At 42.6% G+C, this 21,593-nt stretch overlaps 1 protein-coding gene across 1 annotated transcript; it reads left to right on the top strand.

Annotated features, from left to right (window-relative positions):
* The first annotated feature begins 380 nt into the window (after positions 1-380).
* panx2 (pannexin 2) lies at positions 381-20,642 on the top strand. The gene is made up of 6 exons (XM_061917823.1): positions 381-494; positions 1,677-2,262; positions 6,100-7,214; positions 9,952-10,087; positions 10,369-10,554; positions 18,293-20,642. Exons 2-6 carry the CDS (start codon positions 2,034-2,036, stop codon positions 18,616-18,618), a joined length of 1,992 nt encoding a protein of 663 aa, XP_061773807.1. The 5' UTR covers positions 381-494; positions 1,677-2,033; the 3' UTR covers positions 18,619-20,642.
* Positions 20,643-21,593: the final 951 nt, after the last annotated feature.

A 21,593-nucleotide genomic window follows, 5' to 3' on the forward strand; every position in this document is an offset into this window, starting at 1 on the left:
TACAAATAAATTCTTTAAAATTCCTACAATGTGAATTCCTTGGTTTTTTTTTCACATTCTGTCTCTCACAGTTGATGTGTACCTATGATGAACATTACAGACCTCAGTCATCATTTTAAGTGGGAGAACTTGCACAATTGGTGGCTGATTAAATACTTTTTTGCCCCACTGTATATATATATATGTATATATATATATATATATATATATATATATATATACATATACACACACACAAGGATTAAGGGTTTTAAAAATAACGAACAAAATGTACTGGTATCACGCAGTATCGGCATCAGCAATACTGCCCTTGTATTGGTGGCGGTATCTCTCATCCCTAGTGATGAGAGGATGAGAGGGGGGGGGAGGGAGGGTGCGAGAGCTGGGGTAAAGGCGGAACAAACCGGTGTGCGCGGCTACATGCTGTAAACTGCTCGTCCGCACTGCAGATTATTAACTCTCAGTTTGCCGGGGAGATGCTTCCAGACAAGAAGGTGGGTGAATTTCTTCTTTATATTCATGCACGCTTTGTCTTCATCAGTCACACTGGAGAAAGGATGTGTTTTGTGAATGTTAGCATCATGTGCCGGAGCATCTTTGGAGAGCGCGCGGGAGGAGCTCCACTGGTACACACACACACACACACACACACACAAATAAACGCACCACCACAAAGGAACAGATCTCTCTCACACGCGTACTGCCAGATGATACACTTTTAATGTTTTGCAGCCGCACTGCCATGCGTTTCTTCCAAATGGACCCCAAATTCATACTAATATGGAATCACAATAATGTCCTCTCTAAATAACCTGAGAGCTTGCATACATTACAACGTCTCTAGTGGATAAAGACAATTGTTATCAAAGTCTTAGGAATGAAAGGATTTCTTGTAGTGGACATCCAGAAGCGTGCCAAGTGATTAGAGAAGAATCGAGGGATTCCCTGTCTGAACATGAGAATCATCCAACTGTGGGACATCATCTGTCCTGTTGGACCTGCGCCAAGCGACTTTCAGATGCCAGCGCTTTAAAGTGCCAAGCAGTCCACTTCAATTGCAAAGTTATCACTCGTCTGACCTTAAATGCAACGTTTTAGGGTATGAATCAAGTTTTTTCCCCCCCTCCAGAAGTGCATGGGATAGTGCTATAATCTGTGCGGGTCCCAAGTTTGTCATCTCTCAGCCATTTTTGGTACTTTGCAGACAAAGATGTGCTGGTATTTTGCGGGAGAATACATTTAGACCAGGACAAAAAACACGAGAGAAGGAAATCCACACAAAGGACACAACCTTTGAGAGAGTCTAGTTGCTAAAAATGCATGAACATCATGGATGCATGAACGCACACAGCTCAGGAACAGTCGAGTCATCCGTTCACAGACGACCAAGAGGAGCCCAGACCTTGTCTTCTAAAATACAAAACTGCACATGCTGTACTATTCTGAATCGATTGTGGTTCTTGGCTGGGAAAATTATGAATGCCCTTGCAAGGAAGATAACGGAAGTTGTCCTTTGCCACATAGGTGTAGTCCAAAGGACGTTTGACACAAACAGCAACATTTCCTAAAGAGAAAACAGTGGACATTTGCAAGGGGTTATTAGCTCACTTCTACTTTTGCTGCAATGTGACATTTGCATTAAGAAAAAGCCTGTTCCGTGCCCTTGTGTCTTTCAGGAAGGCGGTGCTCTCAGCATCTCTTGGTCACCTCCCAGGGGATCTGAAGGACACATTCTGAACTAAGAGCACACTTACACAGTGTGAACTGGATGCAACAGAAGGAAGAGGACGCGTGTGCTCTTGAACATCATGCGTGCTGTCTTTAACATGGAACTGCAGGATCGTCACGCTTTGGAGTAAAGCAGAAAACAAAGCAATACCAGCTTATTTCCCTTCTATGGCGACAGAGGCTCTGGTTGCCCACGGTTTTCTGTGTGGGTGTTTATCAGACTGTGGTATTTAAGTGCACTCGGAAGAGTGTGGTCGTCCCCTACAGCCTAGACAGGGTCGTAGTGTGTGTCATTTCTTTCCCAGATGCAGAACGTCCTTGACCAAAACTTAGACATGGCTACTGCTCTACTAGCTGGTGAGAAACTGAAGGAGCTCATCCTGCCGGGCTCATCTCAAGATGAAAAAGGCGGCGCGTTGGCCTCGCTGATGGTGCAGCTTAAACTGGAGCTGCCCTTCGATCGGGTTGTCACCATAGGGACGGTGATCATCCCCATCCTGCTGGTCACCCTTGTCTTCACCAGGAACTTTGCAGGTGAGCTCTGTGAATAAATGCACCTGCACATTTACGACATTTAGCCAAATCAATCAATCAATCAAAGTTTATTTACATAGCCCTTAATCACGAGTGTCTCAAAGGGCTGCACAAGCGACAAATACATCCTTGGCTTAGATCCCACATCAGGCCAAGAAAAAAAACTCAACCCAATGGGATCCCAATAAGAAACATTGGAGGGGACTGCAGATGTGCGTAAAGGGATGGCATAAAAAGTATTCTGATTGGCAACCAAGAATAGGTGTGTTCTGGTTGCCAATCAGGGAAAGGTGGCAAATCAATCAATTTTTATTTATATAGCCCCAAATCACAAATGTCTCAAAGGACTGCACAAATCATTACGACTACAACATCCTTGGAAGAACCCACAAAAGGGCAAGGAAAACTCACACCCAGTGGGCAGGGAGAATTCACCTCCAGTGGGACGCCAGTGACAATGCTGACTATGAGAAACCTTGGAGAGGACCTCAGATGTGGGCAACCCCCCCCCCCCCCACCCCCCTCTAGGGGACCGAAAGCAATGGATGTCGAGCGGGTCTAACATGATACTGTGAAAGTTCAATCCATAGTGGCTCCAACACAGCCGCGAGAGTTCAGTTCAAGCGGATCCAAATGGATGCAAACAGCAAGTGAAACCAAAAATATAAGCGCTGGACAGGAAATAATACAAAACACACACACAAATACAAATGTGACATGTAAGATGATGACATATATATTATATATCGTTATAATGACACCAGGCAAGATCTTCTCACATGTTTCTCTTCCAAAACAAAATAATTTATTTTAAAATAAACAGCTTCACATACTGTGTTTACTCCGTCTCATGTTTCAGCAAAACTGGAAATTTTAAAACAGACAATTTTGTTTTGGAAGAGTTGAATTATTGCCGGCAACTAGCAAAGACTAAATGAAGAAATGTGTTGAAAAAAAAGTGTCCCACATATTGTATGATCAAAAGCTAGAATCATTATCTTCAGTGAAGAAATATGGTTGGGGATCAGTAGTCATACTTGCCAACCTTCCCGAATTTTCTGGGAGACTCCCGAAATTAAACGCCTCTCCCGAAAACCTCCCGGGACAAATTTTTTTCCCCGAAAATCTCCTGAAATTCAGGCGGAGCTGGAGGCCACGCCCCCTCCAGCTCCATGCGGACCCGAGTGACGTGTCGACAGCCTGTTTTCACGTCTGCTTTCCCACAATATAAACAGGTTTCTTATAAGGGTTTATTGTTAGGCAGTTTCATTAACGTCCTCCCAGCGCGGTACCGTAAAGCAGTTCGTCTGCCGTAAACAGCAATGTAATGACACTCTTAAACAGGAAAATACTGCCATCTACTGTGCATGCTTATGTGACAATAACATCTACGACTTTTAGAGCAGTGGTTCTCAACCTTTTTTCAGAGATGTAGCCCCTGTGAACATTTTTTTAATTCAAGTACCCCCTAATCAGAGCAAAGCATTTTTGGTTGAAAAAAAAAAGATAAAGAAGTAAAATACAGCACTATGTCATCAGTTTCTGATTTATTAAATTGTATAACTTTGCAAAATATTGCTCATTTGTAGTGGTCTTTCTTGAACTATTTGGAAAAAAAAGATATAAAAATAACTAAAAACTTGTTGAAAAATAAACAAGTGATTCAATTATAAAGATTTCTACACATACTGTGACTAGTATGTGACTTGTCCAGGGTGTACCCCACCTTCCGCCCAATGGTAACTGAGATAGCACCAGCGACCCCCGCGACCCCAAAGGGAATAAGGTGGAGAAAATGGATTGAAGGATAGCTGTAAATATACTCCTCCCCTCTTAACCACGGCCCCCATGCCCCACATCCCGAGATCGTAGGTCTCAAGGTTGGCAAGTATGTCAGTAGTACTCACAATAAATACATTAATTAATAACCAAAGTTCATATATTTGATCGGTATCGGTCGATTTCACTCATGGATAATTAGTATTGGAATCTACTACTACGATCGACGACATGAACTTTTTATGAGGTTTTCAAAAATAAAATGGAACTTTTGTGAAAGTGTAGGCATTCATAACATCCATGTTCAAGTTGAAATGATTGATATTTATATACTGCTTAAAAATAGCCCGTGATAAATTAACAAAAATGTTTACCATGCCCCTAACACAGGGGTCGGCAACCTTTACCACCCAAAGAGCCATTTTGGCCCGTTTCACAAAATAAAGAAAACAATGGGAGCCACAAAACTCTTTTGAAATTTAAAATGAAATAACACTGCATACAGACTTTTTTTTTGGCTTTGTGCTATGTATAAACCAGGAGTCTCAGACAGGCGGCCAGCACCTTAATATGAATATTTAATGTTAGCACGGCCCGCGAGTTTTAAATTAATGCCGCTTGACTGCATCACGCTTGCCAACCCTCCCAAACTTTACGGGAGACTCCCGAATTTCAGAGCAACTATGTCTGCTGATACTCGTCCTAACAGCATTAATACGGCCGTGCTATGAAGGCGCTGCCTTTACCGCCCTCTACAACATGTACAAATATCTAGCACAGTCCAGCCACGACTTACACGACTGCAACGCATGCTTGTTCAACAGCCATACAGCTTACACTGAGAGTTGTGACATAAACAACCTTAACACTCTTACTAATATGCTCCACACTGTGAACCCACACCAAACAAGAATGACAAACACATTTCTGGAAAACATCCTCACTGTAACACAACATAAATGATAATAAATGGGTTGTACTTGTATAGCGCTTTTCTACCTTCAAGGTACTCAAAGCGCTTTGACACTACTTCCACATTTACCCATTCACACACACATTCACACACTGATGGAGGGAGCTGCCATGCAAGGCGCCAACGAGCACCCATCAGGAGCAAGGGTGAAGTGTCTTGCTCAGGACACAACGGACGTGACGAGGTTGGTACTAGGTGGGATTTGAACCAGGGACCCTCGGGTTGCGCACGGCCACTCTCCCACTGCGCCACGGCGTCCCACAACATAAACACAACAGAACAAATACCCAGAATCCCATGCATCCCTAACTCTTCCAGGCTACATTATACACCCCCGCTAGCACCAAATCCCTACACCCAGCCCCCCCCCCCCCCTGTGCGTCGGTTGAGGTGGGCGGCGTTGGGGGGCGGGGTTTGGTGCTAGCAGAGGTGTATAATGTAGCCCGTAATAGTTAGGGATGCATGGGATTCTGAGTATTTGTTCTGTTGTGCTTATGTTGTGTTACAATGCGGATGTTCTCCCGAAATGTGTTTGTCATTCTTGTTTGGTGTGGGTTCACAGTGTGACGCAAATTAGCAAGCGTGTTAAAGTTGTTTGTATCACAACTCTCAGTGTAACCTGTATGGCTGTTGACCAAGTATGCGTTGCAGTCACTTTCATGTATCATCAGAGGCTGCATGCTACATGTGATAGCATTGAGTAAAAGCGGGCACGATGACAAGTTTTAGAGGAATGTAAAGGCGTTGCCTTTAGGGCACGCCCTCAAAATTATCAACTAGGTGAAATTCGGAGAATGTTGGCCCCGGTTGATTTCTGGGAGAGGCATTAAACTCCGGAAGTCTCTTGGGATAATCGGGGGGGGCAATTATGCAGTTGAGCCGCATTAGAGTTACCTAAGAGCCGCATGCGGCTCCGGAGCTGCGGGTTGCCGACCCCTACTCGAATAGAACCTGAATCTGAACCTGATCTGAATCAGAATCGCCTAAATCTAAGCGATGCCCAATTCTTATTATAGTATGGCAAGTCATTATCTGATCCCCTAAACACATTTTAAAGAAACACTTTTTTCTTCTTCATTCCCCAGAGGAGTCCATATACTGTTACACACCCCACAACTTCACCCGAGACCAAGCCCTGTATGCGAGAGGCTACTGCTGGACAGAGCTGCGTGATGCAAGACTTGGTGTGGACTCTCACCTCTGTCCTTCACTATTTGAGCACAAGTTCTTGCCCTACGCCCTGTTGGCCTTCGCCGGCATCATGTACATCCCAGCTCTGGGCTGGGAGTTTCTGGCCTCGACTCGGCTCACGTCGGAACTTAATTTCCTGCTTCAAGAAATTGATAACTGTTATCACCGAGCTGCTGAGGGCCGTGCCCCCAAGATTGAGAAGCAGATCCAATCCAAAGGACCTGGCATCACTGAGCGAGAGAGGCGAGAGATCATAGAGAATGCTGAGAAGGAGAAGAGTCCCGAGCAAAATCTCTTTGAGAAATATTTAGAAAGACGAGGCCAGAGCAACTTTTTGGCTAAGATTTACTTGGCACGCCACTTGGCTATAATCTGCCTCAGCTCCATCCCCATTTCCTACCTGAGCGCCTACTATGCCCGACAAAGGCAGAATGAGTTTACCTGTGCCCTAGGCGAGCTACCAGACATTAGCAGCTATCCAGAGCTTAAGCTACGAGTAAACTGCAAGCTGCCGGCCGTGCAGCTGCAAAGAATCATGGCGGCAGTTGACCTGGCGCTACTCTGCACTATGAACCTTATTATCCTACTTAATCTGCTGCATTTGTTTGTGGTGCGTAAATCTAACTTTGTATTTGACAAACTTCACAAAGTAGGCATCAAAACACGGCGGCGTTGGCAGAAGTCTCAGTTCTGTGACATCAATATCCTGGCCATGTTCTGCAACGAGAACAGGGACCACATCAAGTCTCTCAACAGGCTGGACTTCATCACCAACGAGAGTGACCTCATGTATGATAATGTAGTCCGGCAGCTGCTGGCTGCGCTGGCACAGTCCAACCATGATGCAACGCCGACTGTGAGGGACTCGGGCATCCAAACTTTAGGTCCCAACATGGATCCCTCAGATCTTGGAGTGGGCGAAATCGCTTCAGAGCCGCTGGTCATCAAACGACCACGCAAGAAGATTAAATGGATCCCATCCTCCAATCCTCTTCCACAATCATTCAAGGTAAGTAAGGACTCAAATGTTCTTGAGAAATGCAATTACACAGTAGAATTTAATCAAGTCGACAACCCTTCTATGACGACAAAGTCGTGGTCTACCGCATTCATCTTATCACTAACCAGTGGCCGCTTGAGCTGGTGTTGACAATCTGGTGCCTTGGTCAAAATTTAGTTTGAAACCCAAAAAGGGTCAGTTTATGTCGACATGTGTTTAGGGATGGGTGCGGAATTCAGTACTTTTATGACAAAATTTTGGCAGTGCTACCGGGTATCGATATGCGGAAAAATACAAGGTTGGTTGGTCGTGTCATCACGTCCGGTTGCAAACTTAAGACTGGCTGAAACATCCATCCATCCATTTTCGACCGCTTGTCCTTTTTGGGGTTGTAGGGGGTGCTGGAGCCTACCTCAGCTGCATTCGGGCGGAAGGCGGAGTACACCCTGGACAAGTCGCCACCTCCTCGCAGACTAGCTGAGACACTTAAGCAGAATTCAGAGTGGACTTAGCCACCCTTTTCCCATTTCAACGAAGCAAAAAGGCGCTGAAAAGTACAGAAAGGCCCGACTTTTCATGATGTCCTTGCTTCATGCTAATTTACATTGGCTTTGCCATAGTCAAGTTGCTGATTAACTTTAGGGATTTTACATGGTGATTTTAAGACAAATAATTTGGTAATGAAAACTACAAATCATATGAAGACAATATAATCTAACAGCAATTGTGTAATAAGTACAAAACTCACAGTGTAAATATTTTGTTGGGCTCAACATAAGACTATACTGGCACATTCAGCTTCAAGGCAAAGACCATTTTCTAACTAGGCAACAACTATCAATCAATCAATCAATGTTTACTTATATAGCCCTAAATCACTAGTGTCTCAAAGGGCTGCACAAACCACTACGACATCCTCGGTAGGCCCACATAAGGGCAAGGAAAACTCACACCCAGTGGGACATCGGTGACAATGATGACTATGAGAACCTTGGAGAGGAGGAAAGCAATGGATGTCGAGCGGGTCTAACATGATACTGTGAAAGTTCAATCCATAATGGATCCAACACAGTCGCGAGAGTCCAGTCCAAAGCGGATCCAACACAGCAGCGAGAGTCCCGTTCACAGCGGAGCCAGCAGGAAACCATCCCAAGCGGAGGCGGATCAGCAGCGCAGAGATGTCCCCAGCCGATACACAGGCGAGCAGTACATGGCCACCGGATCGGACCGGACTCCCTCCACAAAGGAGAGTGGGACATAGAAGAAAAAGAAAAGAAACGGCAGATCAACTGGTCTAAAAAGGGAGTCTATTTAAAGGCTAGAGTATACAAATTAGTTTTAAGGTGAGACTTAAATGCTTCTACTGAGGTGGCATCTCAAACTGTTACCGGGAGGGCATTCCAGAGTACTGGAGCCCGAAAAAACTACTACTATCTAACGTCTTGGAATTGTAACTGCATGCAAAGTCTCCTATGCAATACTTGCAAATGTCATTCATAAATGTAATAAGAAAATAATAAATAACAATCGGAAAGCACAGTTATCATACTCAGCTGACATTAAAAATAATATTTTATTGTTAAACAATTAAGATTTATTAACACACATAAAATTAACGGAAACAGGCACCGGTATCGTTTCCTAGGGCCTGCCTCTTACCTCTAAAGTTTCAGCATCGGACCAAAGGTACTTTTTATTTTTGCAGTAGACTTCCTCAAAGATTTTTCCGCCACTAACAAAATACACCCACAAAAATAGATGAACATGATACCGTAGGATCTCACTGGATTGGTTCGCAGCCGAGTGTGAAGCGACCGGAATGAGAATCAGCACCTCCAAGTCCGAGTCCATGGTTCTCGCCCGGAAAAGGGTGGAGTGCCATCTCCGGGTTGGGGAGGAGACCCTGCCCCAAGTAGAGGAGTTCAAGTACCTAGGAGTCTTGTTCACGAGTGGGGGAAGAGTGGATCGTGAGATCGACAGGCGGATCGGTGCGGCGTCTTCAGTAATGCGGACGTTGTACCGATCCGTTGTGGTGAAGAAGGAGCTGAGCCGGAAGGCAAAGCTCTCAATTTACCGGTCGATCTACGGTCCCATCTCCCTTAGAGATAGGGTGAGAAGCTCTGTCATCCGGGAGGAGCTCAACGTAAAGCCGCTGCTCCTCCACATCGAGAGGAGCCAGATGAGGTGGTTCAGGCATCTGGTCAGGATGCCACCCGAACGCCTCCTTAGGGATGTGTTTAGGGCACGTCCAGCTGGTAGGAGGCCACGGGGAAGACCCAGGACACATTGGGAAGACTATGTCTCCCGGCTGGCCTGGGAACGCCTCGGGATCCCCCGGGAAGAGCTAGACGAAGTGGCTGGGGAGAGGGAAGTCTGGGTTTCCCTGCTTAGGCTGCTGCCCCCGCGACCCGACCTCGGATAAGCGGAAGATGATGGATGGATGGATGGATACCGTAGGTTAGAAAAAACTTTGTTAATGCTCATTTTCCTTGTGTCTCTGGGAAAGGTAAATATGAAAACATCGGTTTATTTGAAAAATATTTATGTCTACATGATTTAGCTTATCTAATGTATGTTGACTCAAACGGGTTCCACTGTATTCACCATAACTTGTGTACAGTAGTTCATGTCAACAAATGAAAGTCGACCACAAACAGGGCATCCATTGAATGTTTTTTTTTTTTTAAATATTACTACGTGTTGATTATTATTAATGGTGTTTTGACCTGTTCCCACTCCTGAAAAGGAACCTCTTACTCTGAATCGTTTGGAGAATAATGCCAAGCCTGAGAAACCTAAACCACTCCGGAGAAAGACTGTAGCAGACAGCTTTATTGCACCTCTTCAGGATAGCAAGAGCACACAGCATCCTGCAACAAAAGGTATAAACCTATACGTCGTGCCTTTTGTCCTACGATAAACACTATCTTGGAATTATGCACAGTACTTCGGTTTATTTGGGCGGTGAATTCCCTCTCTTTGTGCTTCTCACATTGAGATTTGGTTTCCTCCTTCAGAAGATTGATAGCCTCTATCATAGTGCAGCTGAGAGAGTCACATAGGCTTAGCTTATCTGTAGAACTGAGTGACTCATGGAAATTCAGAGAAATGAATGAGAGGGACAATATTGTGATCTAATCGACATATTCATTTCCTATTGTAGACATAAGCGGAATAGAGAAGAAGCACGCAAGGAACTTTTCTCTAGATGTTCACCCATACATGCTGACCATTCGTAAACCCAAGGTGGAGACCACAACCACAAACCCTCTGCCGTCGGAGCACAACATGGATGCAGTATACCTTGAAGGCACACACACTATTGTTCACGTTGCTAGTGCAATTGCAGGTAAGTTTACTGCAAGCCTGTGTTACCTTGTTTGGCTCAGCATTTATTTTCAAACAAATGATTGCATTCAAGTGTATCAGAAGCTTTGAACTTGTTTTACCATATGCTGACATCTTATTAATGTGAGAAGTATCCTTAATACCGACACGAGCAGTATTTTTTGTAGTAGGAATAATAATAGTATGTTTTGGTTCAGTCCAACCCATTTTTTTTTTGTTTCCATTGCAAAAGGTCGCCATATATGTGACTAACGTGTATCTTTTCAGCACCCTTTTGTTGGGGTGTTTTATGCTGTAGTACAGTATGGTGGGCTTGTTACGTCTTTGTTATTTTAAAAAAATGTATCTTGGTCTTTTTTCCACATGCAAACATAGGTGTTTGTCTGAAACGAAGGAGTGCTTTGAAAATTCCAGCCAGTGCAACCGTTTTTTAAAACTTCGGCTTCAGCGTTTATATACGGACAGGTAAAACCAGGCTTGTGTTACAAGAAACGTGGGACAGGTTTTAAATCATTTAAACCAGGGGTCTCAAACTCAATTTACCTGGGGTCCACTGGATGCAGAAACTATGTGAGGCCGGGCCGCAAGAAAAGATTTCTTAAAAAAATCTAACATGCACTTTTTAATCAATTCACCTTCTTTGAATGGCTTTCCCGGCCTAGCAACATACTTGGCAACCCTCGCGATCTTTACGGGAAACACCGGAATATCAGTGCCCCTCCCGACAAACTCCCGGGGCAATCATTCTCCCGGTTTTCACCCGGACAACAATATTAAGGGCGTGCCGTGATGGCACTGCCTTTAGCGTGCTCTGCAACCTGCCGTCTCGTCCGCTTTTCCACCATACAAAGAGTGTGCCGGCCCAGTCACATATTTTATGGGGCTTCAGCAGACCCACGTAAGTGACTGCAAGACATACTTGATCAACAGCCATACAGGTCACACTGAGGGTGGCCGTATAAACAACTTTATCACTGTTACAAATATGCGCCACACTGTGAACCCACACCAAACAAGATTGACAAACACATTTTGGGAGAACATCCGCACAGTAACACAACAGAACAAATACCCAGAATCCAATGCAGCCCTAACTCTTCCGGGCTACAAGAGGGGGTAAGGGTGTATATTGTATCACGGAAGAGTTAGGACTCCATGGGATTCTGGGTATTTGTTCTGTTGTGTTCATGTTGTGTTACGGTGCGGATGTTCTCCCCAAATGTGTTTGTCATTCTTGTTTGGTGTGGGTTCACAGTGTGGTGCATATTTGTAATAGTGATAAAGTTGTTTTACGGCCACCCTCAGTGTGACCTGTATGGCTGTTGACCAAGTATGACTTGTAGTCAATTATTGTGTCTACAGAAGTCAAATACAATATGTGGTCGGGCTGGCACGCTGTTTGTACAGGTTGAAGAGGACGCTAAAGGCAGTGCCTCCACGGTGCCCCCTTAATATTGTTGTTTGGGTGAAATTCAGAAGAATAATTACCCCTGGAGGGGCACTGAAAATTGGGAGTCTCCCGGGAAAATCGAGGGTATACAGGTATGACGTTGTAAAGCGCCATTCATATAAAACTTGCGGGCCCGCACCAATTTTAAATTTTCATATTAAGGTGCGGGCTGCAAAATAACGTCTCGCGGGCTGCAATTGGCCCGCGGGCCGCATGTTTGAGACCCCTGATTTAAACCTTGTTTAACCACAGCACATAAGTAGGTGTTGATGGATTTTTTTTTCTATCACTGCAGTGGGGAAAATCTGCGGTTTTCAAATTTTGTGTGGAGGGGGCTTATACCAACCTGCCGCTAGGAAATCATAGAATTTATGGAGTCATTTCATTTAATTACCATGTGGTTGAAACACTACCTTAAGCAGGATTTACAGAGCAAAATGGCACGGTGACGAATGAACTAGAACTATACCATTCGGTGGAAAGCCTGCATCAGCTTCTCTGTGACCCTGAACAAAAAAGATATACCGTATTTCCTTGAATTGCCGCAGGGCATATAGTATGCACCTGCCTTGAATCAAACTCGCTTCCCAAAATAATTAGCGCATGCTTAGTATTACCGCCTGGTCAAACTCGTGACGTCACGAGTGACACTTCCCCTGTCATCATTTTCAAAATGGAGGAGGCTGATTTCAATACCGGTAATTTGAAATCGCATAAAGGGAAGAAGATTAAGAGCTATTCAGTAGAATTTAGGTCCAAGCTTACATCACACTCAAATTGTTACTGCATACCTTTGGTAAGTGCCGGAGTGAGAAGAGGTTTTAAGATAATTTGCGCATGCTTACTTTTACCGCATGCCTTTGGTAAGCTCAGGAGTGGGAAGAGGTTTTAAATTAATTAGCGCCCCGGCGGCCATTCAAGGAAATACGGTACATTCGTTCCTCGTTTATCGCGGTAAGGGGCCACAATAAATGGATTCCCGCAAAGTAGGGTTCCTATTAATGAATCTAATATTTTTTCAGTTAGAGCATAAAAACTGTTTTAGACATTCTAAATAAATAACACCCATGTAGTCAAATTTACAATCTATTTACCCAATACGGTAGGTAGCCTTGCATGCATTTTATTGTAGACTATAGTTTTCACCGGAGGCCTGGAGAATCCTCCAAACGTCATTGTAATGGCCGTCACCCGGCCCTGAGAAAAACCAAACAGTCAAGTTGCAATCGATTGAATGCCCTGAGACGAAAATTACCTGGAAGAATGAGAACATTCATAGACCAACAGAAACAGTTTTTCGATCCTTTAAAATGGCCAAGATTCCCCTAAATAGATCAGCTCAGGCAATCTCAGATTTTTTTGCAAGTCATTCCATGGCCAGGGAGCAGCAAATCTAAAAGCTTTTTTCCCAGGATTTGTGTTGGCTCGAGGAAAAAACATGCTAAGGATGCCATGAGACCTTAAGCTATAGCTACTGGAGTCTCTATACATACAATAACACACATAGAAGGGGCACCAGACCAAGAAGTGGTTTAGATGGACGTTGCGTACAAAGTGCAATGGTGGAAGAGGTTGCCACAACCAGTAATAAAACGTAAGGCACAATGATATACAGTATTTAAATTTTTTGCAAATAAGTGTTGGGTGCATTCATAAAAAGCAAGTTTCCATAATCTAGCAAAGGCATGAAAGTGGTCATAATCAAGCGTTTTCTAACTTGCAGGGAAAAACAGGACTTTTTTTTTCTAAAAACAAAAACAAAAAAAACAATTTAATTTTAAGTTCATCCACTTGTTTTTTGTGTCAGATTCGAAGGACAAATTCTCATCAATAACAATCTCCAAGCAATTAAACGACATGACCATTTTGAGTTTAATCCTATGAGCAGTTTATATTTTTGGGAATGTTCAATGGCAGTTGTTGCCCATTGAAGAATAACATTATCCTAGACCTCTCTGCATTAAGCACTGGTCTCAGCTGAGACAGCTGGGACTGAACAACATCAAACTCAGACTGCCGGGGGCTCAAAGGTTTGCGATGCTGCGGGGAATGAACAATATGTGACTGCGTCATCTGCATAAAAATGGAACGCAGCATCCGAAACATTATCAAAGATTATTAACATATATGGAAAACAACAACGGACCTAATATGAAGCCGTGAGGGACACCCTTCAATACAAGGATTGAAGACGATGAAGACCCAGCAAATTGGACGCATTGGGTCTATCCAACCACTTTACAGCATGCTGAGATAGGCCAATCCTATGCAGTCTGTTTGCCAGAATTATGTGGTCGACCGCATCAAAGGCTTTTGACAGGTCGATAAATAGAGCTGTACGATATTGTTTGCAATACAATGCTTTAATAATGTCATTCGCAACTTTGGTATAGAATATAATAAAATAGAATTGAAAGTACATTATTGATCCCTGGGTGAAAAGTAGCGGTTATGGGGCTATGTCTCTTTCTAAAACCTGATTGATGTTGAGAAAGCAGACCATAAGTGTCTAAGATTTATTTAACTTGCTCCTTAACAATTGTTTAAAGACTTTTAGCTATGGTGCATAACATGGAGATGGGTCTATGGTTGTTAACAGCTGTGAGATTACCTTCTTTTAAAGAAGGTAACACATAGGCCGATTTCCAAATGTTAGGAATCTCATTACTAAACAAGGAAATATAAAAACATATGCGTATGAGGTTCTGCAATAAAATCAATGGCTCAAGTTTGTCAGGACATGCAGATTTACCCAGATCCGCTAGTATTAAGGCTTCTTTGAGGAGTAAAAGTAATGTACTATAGGAGCCAAAGAAGTGTGAAGAGATGGTGACATGCAAACCTTCTGACCTTTCGGCTGATTTGGATGTGGAGATAAGGAGTCAAATAAAGACCCTGAAGAAATTAAATGTTCATTGAAACAATTAAGTATGGCTGATTTGTCAGTTAGACTACATGAGTCTTTCAAAATACTAGTTGGCATCTCATTTGTGGTTTTACTTCCATAAGATGTTTTTATGCCTTTCAAAATTTTTCTTGGGATCATGTAAGCTACCGGTGGTTTGCGCAAGATAAAACTCAGAGCTTGACCTATTGACAAAAGAAGTAAAGCGATCTCTGAGCTGTCTAAAAAAACACCCAGACAGCCTCTTATTTGGTATTTCTTGCCTTGGCCCATGCAGCATCCCTTTCTTTCAGCAGACTGGACAGTTTAGGAGAAAAAAAAAGGGATATTTTTACCTTTCACTCTGAATTTACACAGAACAACATGTTTGTTTATAATATTGATACATTATGCATCATGAAAATATTTCCAGGTCAACTCAACATCACTGAAAATAATGATCCTGGACCAATCAAAGAGCCATAAGTCATGACGAAAAACTTGCTCACAAAAATTCTTACAATCAATCAATCATTCAATCAATCAATGTTTACTTATATAGCCCTAAAACACTAGTGTCTCAAAGGGCTGCACAAACCACTACGACATCCTCGGTAGGCCCACATAAGGGCAAGGAAAACTCACACCCAGTGGGACGTCGGTGACAATGATGACTATGAGAACCTTGGAGAGGTGGAAAGCAATGGATGTCGAGCGGGTCTAACATAATACTGTGAAAGTTCAATCCATAATGGATCCAACACAGTCGCGAGAGTCCAGTCCAAAGCGGATCCAACACAGCAGCGAGAGTCCCGTTCACAGCGGAGCCAGTAGGAAACCATCCCAAGCGGAGGCGGATCAGCAGCGCAGAGATGTCCCCAGCCGATACACAGGCGAGCAGTACATGGCCACCGGATCGGACCGGACTCCCTCCACAAAGGAGAGTGGGACATAGAAGAAAAAGAAAAGAAACGGCAGATCAACTGGTCTAAAAAGGGAGTCTATTTAAAGGCTAGAGTATACAAATGAGTTTTAAGGTGAGACTTAAATGCTTCTACTGAGGTAGCATCTCGAACTGTTACCGGGAGGGCATTCCAGAGTACTGGAGCCCGAAATGAAAAAGCTCTACAGCCCGCAGACTTTTTTGGGGCTTTGGGAATCACTAATAAGCCGGAGTCCTTTGAGCGCAGATTTCTTGCCGGGACATATGGTACAATACAATCGGCAAGATAGGATGGAGCTAGACCGTGTAGTATTTTATACGTAAGTAGTAAAACCTTAAAGTCACATCTTAAGTGCACAGGAAGCCAGTGCAGGTGAGCCAGTACAGGTGTAATGTGATCAAACTTTCTTGTTCTTGTCAAAAGTCTAGCAGCCGCATTTTGTACCAACTGTAATCTTTTAATGCTAGACATGGGGAGACCCGAAAATAATACGTTACAGTAATCGAGACGAGACGTAACAAACGCATGGATAATGATCTCAGCGTCTTTAGTGGACAGAATGGAGCGAATTTTAGCGATATTACGGAGATAATAATTTGCAACTTTGTCCTTGATCATTAAGACATAATTTTTAATCTGCTGGCCAATTTGTTACCTTCATGTGAGTCATTAGCATTCCTTGTTGCTCAGTTGATTTTCAAAGTCAATCAAAGGTTATTTATATAGCCCTTAATCACAAGTGTCTCAAAGGGCTGCACAAGCCACAACGAAATCCTCTGCTCAGATCCCACATCAGGGCAAGAAAAAACTCAACTGAATGGGATTACAACGAGAAACCTTGGAGGGGACCGCAGATGTGGGGACCCCGCCCCTGGGCGACCGGTGCAATGGACGTCGGGTGGATCTAGATCCTAGTGTGGGAGTCCAGTCCATAGTGGGGCCAGCCAGAGATAGTCCTGGGTGGAGACAAGTCAGCAGCGCAGAGACGTCCTCAACTGATGCACAGATGAGTGGTCCATCCCAAATCCAGATTTTGACCAGCTTGCGCAAAATCTGAGGTCACCTAATCTGTGCCCCCCACTCTCCTTTGTGGAGAAGGGGGCAGGGGAGAAAAGAGACGGCAGATCAACAGGTCTAAAAGGGGAGTCAATTTAAAGGCTAGAGCAGGGGCGCTCACACTTTTTCTGCAGGCGAGCTACTTTTCAATTGACCAAGTCGAGGAGATCTACCTCATTCCTATTTATAATTTATATTTATTTATTTATGAAAGAGACATTTTTGTTAACAAGTTAATGGTGTTTAATGATAATACAAGCATGTTTAACACACATAGATTCCTTTCTTTCATGAAGACAAGAATATAAGTTGGTGTATTACCTGATTCTGATGACTTGCATTGATTGGAATTAGACAGTGGTGCTGATAACGTCCGCATTTTCAAATGGAGGAAAAAAAAGTCCTCCTTTCTGTCCAATACCACATGAAAGTGGTTGGATTTGGCATCTCATTTGTCCAACTTGCATACTCGTTTTTAAACACTTTGTTATGAGAGTAGCATATGTGTGTGGCCCTTTAATGTCTGGCAGCAGGTGAGTGACGTCAGTGAGTGTGCGGGTGGGCAAGCAAGTGAGAAAGCGGTCGCTGAGGGCGGGGGAGAAATACATTGGCATCAAACTCCGTAGCTTGCTAGCTTGTGCACGCTAGCTTTCTGAGACTCTTATTTTGTTAGCACAGGCAGGATGAAACAGGTCTTTTATGGTGAAGACAGGAACTGTGCAGTCGGTCTTTAGAGTTTTGACAGTAGGTACGGAGTCTCTAGAAATAAAATGTGTTTCTCTGCGTCCGCCCTGTTAGTGATTTTTTTCTTAAATATGAGCTCGCAGCAGCCAGCGTCATCTCACAATGTCGAACAACTGACGAAAGTGAAGTCTTGGTATGATTGATGATTGCTCATTTTTATGTCTATTTTTTAATGCCTGGCTTGAGATCGACTGACACACCCTCCGAGATCGACCAGTCGATCGCGATCAACGTAATGCCCACCCCTTGGCTAGAGTATACAAATGAGTTTTAAGGTGAGACTTAAATGCTTCTACTGAGGTAGCATCTCGAACTGTTACCGGGAGGGCATTCCAGAGTACTGGAGCCCGAACGGAAAACGCTCTATAGCCCGCAGACTTTTTTGGGGCTTTAGGAATCACTAATAAGCCGGAGTCCTTTGAACGCAGATTTCTTGCCGGGACATATGGTACAATACAATCGGCAAGATAGGATGGAGCTAGACCGTGTAGTATTTTATACGTAAGTAGTAAAACCATAAAGTCACATCTTAAGTGCACAGTATCGCGATCGACGTAATGGGCACCCCTGGGCTAGAGTATACAAATTAGTTTTAAGATGGGACTTAAATGCTTCGTCTGAAGTAGCATCTCTAACTGTTATTTCATGCTTGTTTTTCCAGGGACTAAAGTTTGCTCTCCAGAATCGACTGCTTCGGCCTTTTCTACGTTGACCTTGCCCACCAGCACATTTGTAAATGGCGGTAGCCCGAACCCACCCTCCAGTGAGGACCTCGTCAGTCCCAAACCATCTCCTCCTCTTCCTCCAATGGAGCCTATTACGCAGGCTGAGAATCTTGGGTCTCAGCCACCGACTCTCACCAGAGCCCCTACACACCAGCTGCTGAGTATTCACCATACACTCTTCGAGGAAGAAGAGGATGAGAAAAAACGTAGAGACAGGCTAGCAGGGCGACCCGGTGAACTCATAGCTGCAGGGGAATGTTAAAGCGAAATATGCACAATTTCCTCCTTGAATGGTTTCTACTCACCACAGTTGTCTGTTCACAAGCACCTGTAGTATCACACTAGGGAAGCAGTGATTAGAATTCAAAATGGACTATTAATGTGATCCAAGAGAAGCATGGTTATGTTGGCCGTAGTATCAACATCGGAAATGATGTCACATTCATATCTCAGGATGACTGTGACCAACTCATTGCCCTCTAAAGAAACCAGCAGTGATCAAATTCAACAGGGTGCTGCAGAGCAAAGGGTCAAACAGTTACTGATGAATGGTGATAAGGGTGGACTTTCTTCAAACACTTCTAAACACATATCTGACTGTATGTGTCTTTGAAAAAAAAAAAAAAAATGGTGAAACGCATATAACGATTTGTCCCTTTATTACAGTAGAGAGGTAGTTCACGCAATACAGTCGTTGAGATCTGCACAAGTAATATGCAAAAGATCACAATATAGTTGTGGCAATAATGTTTGCGCTTACCACATCGTACTGTACTGTATGTCACAGTAGGCTATATACATGCATAGGCAGTGTATATGATGATGTGTTTGTGAATTGTTTAAGCTATACAAATGTATCATGGCTTCGTTATTGCTCTTTCTTCACAAATAAGGATTCAGAGATTGATGCAACTTTTTTCGCGCACCTTTACGGTTGGTCGTTTTGTATTGCAGGAGGAGAATAAGCGTCAACTTTACGACAAAATATTGTATAGGGAAGGTTTGAGGGCAAAGGTAAGTTTTGGTTTTTTTCTGATGCAACATTTAGGAATTCCCTAGATGTTAAGTTTCAAGTGACATAGATGGCATTACTAGGATGGTTAATGTACATTAGATGACATTTAACATGTGAACGGGACTCTCGCTGCTGTGTTGGATCCGCTTTGGACTGGACTCTCGCGACTGTGTTGGATCCATTATGGATTGAACTTTCACAGTATCATGTTAGACCCGCTCGACATCCATTGCTTTCCTCCTCTCCAAGGTTCTCATAGTCATTATTGTCACCGATGTCCCACTGGGTGTGAGTTTTCCTTGCCCTTATGTGGGCTACCGAGGATGTCGTAGTGGTTTGTGCAGCTCTTTGAGACACTAGTGATTTAGGGCTATATAAGTAAACATTGATTGATTGATTGATTTATAAAGGAGTCATACAGTATGAAGTGGAAAAAAAAAGGGAAAGTTGTGGGATGCAGCAAATATTTTTGATGGTTACCTAACCTAAATGTGTCTGTGTAAATCAGCCTCACAACATTCACCAAATCATCAAAATCATGGAAGAATGAATAGAGGGTTTGATTTGTTGTTTGTATTTTCAGGTACTGTTCCGGTAGGGCTACAATAGCACTTTACACTATAGTGAGTAAGTTCTGAATCAACAATTTATTGTGTGGGGAGTGTTTTTCATGTCTTGGCTCGTCAATGAATGAATTAATTTGCCCCTTGGATTTGCAATTAAGCCTGATTGATAATACATTGTCATTATCTTATATAATACATCAAAAGCACTTTAAAAAGGCCTGTTGCACGAGTAAGAGACAGAGAGACAAAGTTTTTTGGGGGAAAAAACAGTTTCTGCAGATGTGATCATAAATAGAGTGTAGATTGTTACATGTTAGACTGAACACAAATTAAAATGATTTTCTTGAGAAGATGCTTGTTGTATCGGTCAATGACTACATTACCCAAGATGCTTTGCACACGGCAAGACTTAGCTCGTCAATGAATGAATTATTTACCCCCTTAGATTTGAAATTAAACCTGATTGATAATAAATTGTCATTATCTTGTCTAGTACATCAAAAATCACTTCAAACAGGATTGTTGCACCAAGTTTTTTTGGGGGGGAAGCAGTTTCTGCAGATGTGATCATAAATAGAGTGTAGATTGTAACATGCTAAACCAGTGGTTCTCAACCTTTTTTCAGTGATGTACCCCCTGTGAACATTTTTTTAATTCAAGTACCCCCAAATCAGAGCAAAACAATTTTTGGTTGAAAAAAAGAGATAAAGAAGTAAATTACAGCACTATGTCATCAGTTTCTGATTTATTAAATTCTATAACAGTGCAAAATATTGCTCATTTGTAGTGGTCTTTCTTGAACTATTTGGAAAAAAAGATATAAAAATAACTAAAAACTTGTTGAAAAATAAACAAGTGATTACATTGTAAATAAAGATTTCTACACATAGAAGTAATCATCAACTTAAAGGGCCCTCTTTGGGGATTGTAATAGAGATCCTTCTGGATTCATGAACTTAAAGGCCTACTGAAAGCCACTACTACCGACCACGCAGTCTGATAGTTTATATATCAATGATGAAATATTAACATTGCAACACATGCCAATACGGCCGGTTTAGTTTATTAGTATTCTGTTTATTTCGATTGTCAGTGTTTTTTCCTTTATTACCTCTTGTGTTATGTATTTCACCCCATATTTGTTCCCACTACTGCACCTTAAGTTGGAGTCCGTTTCAATCAATCAATGTATTTTATTTCGGCAATCTTCACATAAAACAAAGAACAACAACAAGAAAAGAAAAAAAACAAAACAAAACACTCATTTGAGCAATGATTGAGCCGAAAGGGTGTAGGTTGAAGCAACGCTTATATAAACTTACCCCATCACAACAAGAACAAGGTTCAAAATATATAAAATCTAAAACATGCTTCACTTATATTACTTTTTTTTTTTAAACAATATATAAGCAACATATATGTAGCACACGTCTCATATACACGGTTTAACATTTAAATCAAATATATACATTTGTACACTTATATATATATATATACACACACATATATATATATATATATATATACATACACACACATATGTATAATCTCGTTATATGCAAATATAATGACAATGAAGTAAATTGTATTCTATTCTATTCTATTCTATTCAAATTGCAATTTTAAATTACGCGCAAAGTATCCGGTTGAAGACGT

Source organism: Nerophis ophidion, linkage group LG12, assembly GCF_033978795.1.
Source record: "Nerophis ophidion isolate RoL-2023_Sa linkage group LG12, RoL_Noph_v1.0, whole genome shotgun sequence".
NCBI lineage: Eukaryota > Metazoa > Chordata > Actinopteri > Syngnathiformes > Syngnathidae > Nerophis > Nerophis ophidion.

Bases quoted from the DNA above. Each gene is read 5' to 3' on its own strand.
- panx2 (XM_061917823.1), top strand. From the start codon at position 2,034: ATGCAGAACGTCCTTGACCAAAACTTAGACATGGCTACTGCTCTACTA. The intron at 7,215-9,951 runs GTAAGTAAGGAC...ACTCCTGAAAAG, and splicing joins CTCTTCCACAATCATTCAAG to GAACCTCTTACTCTGAATCG. The intron at 10,555-18,292 runs GTAAGTTTACTG...TTGTTTTTCCAG, and splicing joins CGTTGCTAGTGCAATTGCAG to GGACTAAAGTTTGCTCTCCA.